Source organism: Elephas maximus, chromosome 3 (assembly GCF_024166365.1).
Source record: "Elephas maximus indicus isolate mEleMax1 chromosome 3, mEleMax1 primary haplotype, whole genome shotgun sequence".
Taxonomy (NCBI): domain Eukaryota; kingdom Metazoa; phylum Chordata; class Mammalia; order Proboscidea; family Elephantidae; genus Elephas; species Elephas maximus.
In genome coordinates this window covers 4,796,690-4,805,679 of record NC_064821.1, presented here as the reverse complement: position 1 = coordinate 4,805,679, position 8,990 = coordinate 4,796,690, and the positions used below count along the sequence as shown (strand labels likewise).

The 8,990-nt window shown below is 46.0% G+C and overlaps 2 protein-coding genes across 3 annotated transcripts in view; both read left to right on the top strand.

Moving 5' to 3' along the window:
• Positions 1-8,990, top strand: part of LOC126071891 (zinc finger protein 555-like) — a 116,311-nt gene that overhangs the window by 8,083 nt on the left and 99,238 nt on the right. Inside the window, exon 1 of one of the 2 annotated variants that reach the window (XM_049876326.1) lies at positions 471-610. The exons of the other annotated variant lie outside the window; for it this stretch is intronic. Coding sequence (XP_049732283.1) covers positions 608-610 — 3 coding nt within the window. The 5' untranslated portion in view covers positions 471-607. Of the gene's footprint in view, positions 1-470; positions 611-8,990 lie in introns of those variants that run through there. 2 annotated transcript variants of the gene reach the window in all.
• Positions 1-8,990, top strand: part of LOC126071886 (zinc finger protein 709-like) — a 1,190,808-nt gene that overhangs the window by 1,175,212 nt on the left and 6,606 nt on the right. The window lies entirely within an intron of this gene.

Below are 8,990 nucleotides of genomic sequence, written 5' to 3'. Positions count from 1 at the left end.
GTGGGACTGCCTCGTTTTTCCAGGTCTTGCGAGTTTTCTGCCTTTAACAGGGTACTGTCTTATCCTTTTTCTATTGCTTGTTTCAGTAGAAAATATTTGAGTTTTCTTTCTCTGACAGGTCTCTGCCTTACACAGGTTCCAGCTTTTGCAGGTTTTCCTGTTTTAAATTTTTCCAGTTTAAAAAGGAATAAATCGCACTGGCCCTTGTATTGAGGGACGCAGGCCCTCCCGCCTGGCCCCGCGTCCAGGAGGAGATGCAAGAGGCCCCGGAGCTGGGGGAGAACGCCAGTGTCCGCCCCGGTCTGCACTGTGTCAAATGCGGACTTCCGGGGGAGGGGGAGGAGGGAGGGGAAGCCCCGCCCACTCAGCCTCAAGTGCCCACCGCTTGTCAATCAGCCGTCAAGAGGTGGGGCCGCCTGGAGAACCGTCCAATCAGGGGCGCCGGAGGCGGGGCGACGGTACCCAAAACCCCGCAGACGTCGCCAAAACCTGCGGCGACGTCAGTGCCCCGCGCGGCCGCTTAGTGCTCCGGTATCGCCTGCGGCGCGCGGCCTCGGCTGTCCCGGTCCCCGCGCACAGGACGCCGGGAGGTTTGCCGAAGGCGGAGATGGTGAGCGCGGGGCCGGGCGTCCGAGACCGGGCGAGGGGAGGCCTGGTCGGAAGCGGCCGAAGCTTGCCTTGGGCGCGGCCCCTGCGCTCCGGCTCAGATCCGAGTCTCCAGCCCCGCGTCAGCCGGCCCGGCCTCCGCCCCTTGGGCTCGCGGGGCGGGGCGCGCTGGCACTGGGACCCCGGGCGACCTGTCCGTCCGCGCGCCCGGAGACCTCGCCCCCGGGCCGGAGCCCCGAGTCCCGCACACGCCGTGGGGGAGAGTCCGCCTCGGTCTGCGGGGTCCTGGGTGGGAGGGGCTCTCAGGACCCCCGTCTACAGGCCGGGCGGGGTGCGCCCGCAGGGTGCGGGGTGTTCCCCAGGGGACCCGGTTTCACCTGAGGCTTCCGGATGTGGGGGCAGCAGGTGCCCAAATCCAGGACCCTGTCCTCGCTGCCTAACCCCTCCTAAAACTACCCCCCCCAAAAAACCCAGTGCCTTTGAGTCAGTTCCGACCACACCCCTTCTCACGTTCCCAAACGCCAGACTCCCGGAGAAAGGCTTTTGAATTTGAGATTTCATCAAAATCCTAAGCTGTCTCAGGGTGAGCGTCCGTCCCCCCACCCCCGCTTGTAAGAACTGAAACCCTACGGGAAGGAGCATTTCCCCCTGCAAGGGTGGAGGGGGTTGTGTGGAGGTCGCAGATACAATTCTTGTGGCTGCTCAGGTTCCCCACCGTCAATCGCCACCAGGGACTCATCCCCCCCAGTGGTTGTGTCTCAGCACGAAGGATCTAGACCCAAAGCTTAGGAATGTGTTTTACCTCCGAATGCGGGTGTCCTTGTAAGCGGCAGGTGAAGGGCCTGTTTCTCTGAGCTACTTTTTTTATTGGCTTTTCTTCCCTTTTGGTTCCTTCAGCAAATATTGCCGCCAGAAAGTCTAGTTCCCTTAAGCTTTTGGTAATCTTCTATTGTTTTTAAGATTGTTACTTTATTGGGAGAAAATGTAAGTGAAGTCGAAGATAAGATGTTGTTAGGTGCCTTCCAGTCGGTTCCGACTCACAGCGACCCTAAGTACAAAAGGACGAAATTCTGTCCGGTTCTGAAGTCAAACAGATTTTTTTGTTCCTTTTCGATAAGAAAGCCACAGGTATAAGATAGGTGTATTTAAGTTCTCAGACATGCGTTTTATTTCGTAGGACAGTTTTTCTAAGCGTGTGCCTCCCTTGAAAGATCTGAGATTTAAGAGGCTGCACCATTCCTGGGGCATTGGTGGTTCCGTGGAAGAACTCTCCTCTGCAGGGGAGACCTGGGTTGAATCCTGACCAGTGCACCTCATACGAAGCCACCACTCGTCTGTCAGCGGAGGCTGACCGATTGCAATGCTGTTAAACAGGGTTTCAGTGAAGCTTCCAGACTTAAGATGGAATAGGAAGAAGGGCCTGGTGATCTGAAAATCAGCCAGTTAAAACCCTGTGACGACAGCAGCCGATCTGCAACCAGTAAGGGGAACGGCCCAGGACTGGACGGCATTTCCGTAGTTCCACGTGCATGGGGCCGCCGCGAGTTGGGGGCTGGCCCGCTGGCAGCTCACACGGGGCCGCCGCGAGTTGGGGGCTGGCCCGCTGGCAGTTCGCATGGGGCCACCGCGAGTTGGGGGCTGGCCCGCTGGCAGCTCACACGGGGCCGCCGCGAGTTAGGGGCTGGCCCGCTGGCAGCTCACATGGGGCCACCGTGAGTTAGGGGCTGGCCCGCTGGCAGCTCACACGGGGCCACCGTGAGTTAGGGGCTGGCCCGCTGGCAGCTCACAGCAACAACAAATAACTCTTCATAAGGCAGTTCTGATTTCAAGTGATATGAGGGAGACTACTAAAATCTTATGCGAATCTTTGAAAATTCTAGGTTAGTTAAATACTCCCCTGTTTCAGAATCAGTAGGAGTACAAATGGGGAGGACACTTGTCACTTTATTTACAAAGAGATGTGAAAATTTTCGTTGCTGATGGTTTGTACTTTCACAAATGTTACTATTTAGAAGGTTAGACCAAAGTTTTCTATTTAGTGAAGCTGCTTCCAATTGAAAATGAAAAACGATTAAAAAGTAAAATATGGCTTATATGAATTCCTCTGTTTATCTTCAGTAAATAATGTATGCAAAGGTTAAATGAAATTGACATGAAATTTTTATATGTAGGGGTCGTGCTTTGGGTCCTGAAAGGACTCTCTTCTTCCCACTGACCTAATTGTCCATCCCTCTGCTAACACTGTTCTGTCCAGATTCTCATCATTTTAAAATCTTTAATACATGTTGGACAAGCCCCCTCCTTGTTCTTCAGAACACTTTGTTGATTTTTGGACACTTGTCCTTCGTATTTGGTCGATAACGGTAGTGTTTGTTGTTGTTAGGTGCCCATGAGTCGGTTCCAGCTTATATCAACCCTGTGTACAACAGAACAAAACACTGCCCCATCCTGTGGCATCCTCACAATCGTTGCTTTATTTGAGCCCATCGTTGCAAACACTGTGTCAGTAATCTCATTGTGGCTTGTGCTCTTTTTCACTGACCCTCTAATTTACCATGCATGATGTCCTTCTCCAGGGGACTGGTTCTTCTTATAACATGTCCAAGGTATGTAAGACAAAGTCTCGCTGTTCTGCCTTCTAGGGAGCATTTTACCTTCATGTCCTCCAAGACATATTTGTTCGTTCTTTTGGCAGCTCATGGTATATTCAATATTCTTCGCCAGTACCATAATTCAAAAGCATCAATTCTTCTTTGGTCTTCCTTTTTCATTATCCAGTGCGCAAGATGTCCTTTGATTTCTCGACTGCTGCTTCCATGGGTGTTGATTGTGGATCCAAGTGAAACGAAATCCTTGACAACTTCAGTCTTTTCTCTGTTTATCATAATGTTGCATATTGGTCCAATCGTGAGGATTTTTGTTTTCTTTATATTGAGGTGTAGTCCGTAATGAAGGCAGTAGTCTTTGATCTTCATCAGTAAGTACTTCAGGTCCTGGTACTCTCCGCTTTCAGCCAGCAAGGTTGTGTCATCTGCATATGGCAGGTTGTCAATGAGTCTTCCACCAACCTTCAGCAAAATTTTACTTGCCTGTGATGTTAATGATATTAAATAATTTCCCCATTCGATGGAATCACCTTTCTTTGGAATAAGCATAAGTATGTATCTCTTCCATTTGGTTGGCCAGGTAGCTGTCTTCCAGATTACTTGACATAGACAAGTGAGCGCTTCCAGCACCGCATCCGTTTGTTGAACCATCTCAATTGGTATTCTGTGAATTCCTGGAGACTTGTTTTTTTGCCATGGAAACCCTGGTGGCATAGTGGTTAAGTGCTACGACTGCTAACCAAAGGGTCGGCAGTTTGAATCCACCAGGTGCTCCTTGGAAACTCTATGGGGCAGTTCTACTCTGTCCTATAGGGTCGCTATGAGTTGGAATCGACTTGACGGTACTGGGCTCGGTTTCGGTTCGTTGTTTTTTGCCAACGCCTTCAGTCTGGAAGCTCAGCTGAACCCTGTTGGCCACAGGTGACCTTGCTCATATTTGAATACTGGTGGCATAGCTTTCAGCATTTGCCCATAGAATCCTTCAAAATTACAACTCTAGGCTTGAATTTTTTCTTCAGTTCTTTCAGCTTGAAAAATGCTGAGTGTGTTCTTCCCTTTTGGTTTTCTAACTCCAGGTCTGTACACATTTCATTATAATACTTTGTTTCCTGGAGCTGACCTTTGAAATCTTCTGTTCAGCTCTCTTACTTCATTTCTTCTGCTCACTTTGGCCACTCAGCATTTCAGAGCAAGTTTCAGAGTCTCTTTGGACATCTGTTTTGGTCTTTTCTTCCTTTCCTGTGTTTTTAATAACCTCTTGCTTTCTTCATGTATGATGTCACCCTACAATTGGTCTGATCTTTGGTCATTAGTGTTCAGTGCATCATATCTATTTTGAGATGATCTCCACATTCAAGTGAGGTATACGTAAGTTTCTATTCTGGTTCTCGTGGTCTTGTTTTAATTTTCTTCAGCTTCAAATTGAACTTGCGTTTGAGCAATTGATGATCTGTTCTGGAGTTGGCCCCTGGCCTTGTTCTGACTGATGATATTGAGTTTTTCCATCGTCTCTTTCCACAGATGTAGTCAATTTGATTCCTGTGTTTTCTATCCGATGAGGTCCAGGTGTGTAGTTGCCGTTTTATGTTGTTGAAAAATGGTATTTGCAGTGAAGAAGTCGTTGGTCTTATCATGCAATCTCTGGTGTCGTTTCTGTCACCAAGGCCATATTTTCCAACTGCTGATCCTTCTTTGTTTCCAAGTTTCACTTTACAATCATCAGTAATTATCAGTGCATCTTGATTGCACACCTGGTCAATTTCTTGACCGCAGAAGTTGGTAAAAATCTTCAATTTCCTCATTTTTGGTGTTAGTGGTTGGTGTGTAAATTTGAATAATAGTCACCTTCCTTGTGTGGGCATTATCCTATCAGTGACTGCGTTGTACCTCAGGCTCGATCTCGAAGCGTTCTTTTTGATGGTGAACGTAATGCCATTTGTCTGCAATATGTCCTTCCCGACCTAGGAGACCATGTGATTGTCTGATTCACAATGGCCGGTACCGGTCCGTTTCAGCTCGCTAATGCCTGGGATATCAACATTCATGTGTTCCGTTTCAGCTTTGACGCTTCCAGTTTTGCTAGATTTATACTTCGTATATCCCGTGTTCCAATTACTAATGGATGTGTGCAGCTTTCTTCTCATTTTGATTCGTACCGCATCAGCAAATGAAGGTCTCGAAAGCTTGACTCCATTCATGTCATTAAGATTGACTCTACTTTGAGGAGGCAGCTCTTCCCCTGCCGTGTTTTGAGTGCCCTCCAACCTGAGGGGCTCATCTTCCGGCACCGTATCAGACAGTGTTCTGCTCTATCCATGAGGTTTTCACTGGCCAGGTCCTTCTTCTTAGCCTGGAGCTCCGCTGAAACCTGCCCACTGTGGGTGACCCTGCTGGTATTTGCCACACCAGTGGCATAGCATCCTGCGTCACAGCAACACGCCTTGGTGCATTAATTGAAACTGACATTCATCATTTGCATTAGGGTTCACTCGTCGTGTTGTACAGTCCTATGAGATTTAACCAATGCTTCATGTCATGTGTCTACCCTTGCAGCGTCACACAGAACAGTGTCATTAGCCCAGAATTCCTCCATGCTCCGCCTACTCACCCCTGACTCCCCTTGCCCTGAACCACCAGCAACCACTGACCTTTTTAGAGTCTGTGGTTTTGTCTCGTCTAGAATGACATCTAGTTGTAAGCATTGTTGTTAGGTGCCGTCGAGCCAGTTCCCACTCACGGTGACCCTGGGTACAGCAGAATGAGACACAGCCCCGTTCGGCGCCGTCATGACAATCATGGCTGTGCCTGAGCCCGCAGTCGCAGTCGCTGTGTCAGTCCACCTCCCTGAGGGCCACCTGAGCCTCTACGATGTAAGCGTGCGGAATGGTTTTTTGAGCGACTTCTTTCCCATAGCAGTATTCATTTAACATTCCTCCATGTCTTTTGGTAGCTTGATAGCTTCTCTCTCTCTATTTTTTTTTTAAGTTTTATTGTGAAAATATACTAAACAACACATACACCATCTCAACAGTTTGTATATGTACAATTCAGTAGTGTTGATTACGTTCATCAAATAATGCAGCCGTTCTCCAGATCCTTTTCCCAGCCACTCCGCCACCTTCACGTAACCTCAGGGCCTCCTGAGCAGAATCCCCTCCTCTCCCCTCCCTCCCGCCCCTTAACCACTAATAATTATTGGTTTCTTTATACTGGCTTATTTCCTGCAAGTGAGATCATGCGGTGTTTGTCCTTTTGAGTCTGAATAATTTTGTTCAGCGTGACTTTTTCAAGGGTCATCCACGTGGTGACATGCAGCAGGACTTCGCTGCCTTTTACAGACGGTGGTCGTCCGTCCTGTGTGTGCACCCCATTTTGTTCATCCGTTCGTCTCTCCTGGACATTTCCGTCGTGGCTGTGCAGACTGCAGCACTGAAAGTCCGTTCCTTCTTGTTGCGGAGCAATGCTCCATGGCACGGACGCAGCACAGATGATACGCCTGTTCACGTGCTGTAGGACATCTTGGTCCCTTCCAGTCTGGGCAGCTGTGCATAAAGCTGCTGTAAATATCCATGCGCAGGTTTTTACGTGGACATACATTTTCAGTTCGTTTAGGTAAGTAACTAGGAGCAGGACTGTGGAATAATGGGACTGTTTATCATCTTAGGAAACTGACAGGTGGTCTTCCCAGGTGGCTGTGCTATTTTGCATTCCCACCAGCAATGAATGAGTACTTGTTATTCTTCATCCTCTCATCTGGTGGCGTTAGTTTTCTGTATTTTAGCCATTCTAATTTACTAGGCGTGTAGGGATATCTCTTTGTTGTTTAAATTTGCAATTCTCTAGTGACATGCGATGTTGGGCTTCTTTTCATATGTTTATTAGCCATCTTATGTGGTATCTATATATCCGTGTCTGTATATCTCTTGGCAATTTTGTAACTGGGTTGTTGGTTTTCTGATTACTGAGTGTTGAGAGAGTTCTTTATATATTTTGGTAACAAGTGCCTTACCAGAAATGTGTTTTGCAAATAGTTTCTCCCAGTCTGTGGCTTGTCTTTTCCTTCTCTTAACAGAAATTTTTAAATTTAATGAAGTCCAGGTTATCAGTTTGCTATTGTGTGGATCACACTTTTGGTGTTTATCTAAAAAGTCATCACCAAACCCAGGTTACCTAGATTTTCTTCTGTGCTATCTTCTAGAAGTTGTATAATTTTGCTTCTTACATTTAGGTCTGTGATCCATTTAGAGTTAATATTTGTGAAAGATGTAAGCTCTTTGTCTAAGTTCCCTTTTTGACATGTGGATGTCCAATCTTCCCAGCACGATTTGTTGAAAAGTATGTTCTTTCTCCATTGAATTAGCTTTGCTCATGTCTCAACGATCCCTTCACTATATTTGTATGGGTGTATTTCTGGGCTCTTGATTCTGTTCCACTCATCAGTTTCTCTAGTTTTCCGCCAGTACCATACTGTCTTGGTCACTGTAGTTTCAGGGTAAGTCTTGAAGTGGGGTCGTGTCAGCCTTCCAACTCTTTCCCTTTTCGGTATTGTGTTGGCTTTTCTGGATCTTCTGCCTTCCCATATAAAGTCAGTATCCACCAAATAACTTGCTTGAATGTTGATTGGGAGTGTGTTTAATCTACAAATCAAGTTGGGAAAAACTGGCGTTTTATTAAGTCTCCCTGTCTATAAACATGAAATATATCTCCATTTATTTAGATCTTTCATCAGAGTGCATATGTTTTTTTAGATTTATGCCTAAGTATCTTCTTTAGTGCTACCGTAAATGGTATTGTACTTTTAATTTCAGGTTCCAATTGTTTATTGCTGGTATGGGGGAAGCAGTTGAGTTTTGTATCCTGCAACCTTGGTGTAATTGCTAATTAGTTTCAGGGCATTTTTTTGTTTTTGCTTTTTTTTCTTTTTTCTTTGGGATTGTCTGTGTAGACAATCATACCGTCAAAGACAGTTGTTTTTTACTTCCCTACTCGTGTCTTTTATTTCCTGTTCTTGTCTTGTTGCTGGTCTTAGGGAGAAAGTATCTAATTTCTCACCGTTAGGTATGATATTATCTGTAGCTTTTTTCTAGGTTTTCTTTGTCAAGTTGAAGTTCTCCTGTATTACTAGTTTTTTTTTTTTTAAGAGTTTTTATCATGAATGGGTGTTAGATTTTGTCAAATGCTTTTTCTCCATCTGTGATGTTAGCGTATGATTTTTCTTCTCTTCCCTGTTGCTGTGATGTATGATGAATTACACGGATTGACTTGTAAATGTTGAACCAGTCTTACATACTTGGAAAACATTCAGTCATGGTGTTATAACTCTTTTTATATGTTCTTGGATTCAATTTGGTGATATTTTGTTGAGTTTTGCATCTGTGTTCCTGAGAGATACTTGTCTGTAATTTTCCTTCCTAGTAAAGTCTTGGAAACCCTGGTGGCCTAGTGGTTAAGTACTACAGTTGCTAACGAATAGGTCTGCAGTTCGAATCCACCAGGTGCTCCTTGGAAACCCTATGGGGTAGTTCTACTCTATCCTATAGGGTCGCTATGAGTCAAAATTGACTTGATGGCAACGGGTTTGGTTTTTTTGGTTTTTTAGTAACATCTTTGGTATAAATTAAAAACCTTATTGTAGTTATATGCACATATATATAACAAAAAATTTGCCATTTTACCCATTTTTAATGCACAATTCCGTGCCATTGATTACATGTACTGTGTTGTGCTACCATCACCACTATTTCCAAAAGGTTTTCATCACCCCAAAATACACCAGAT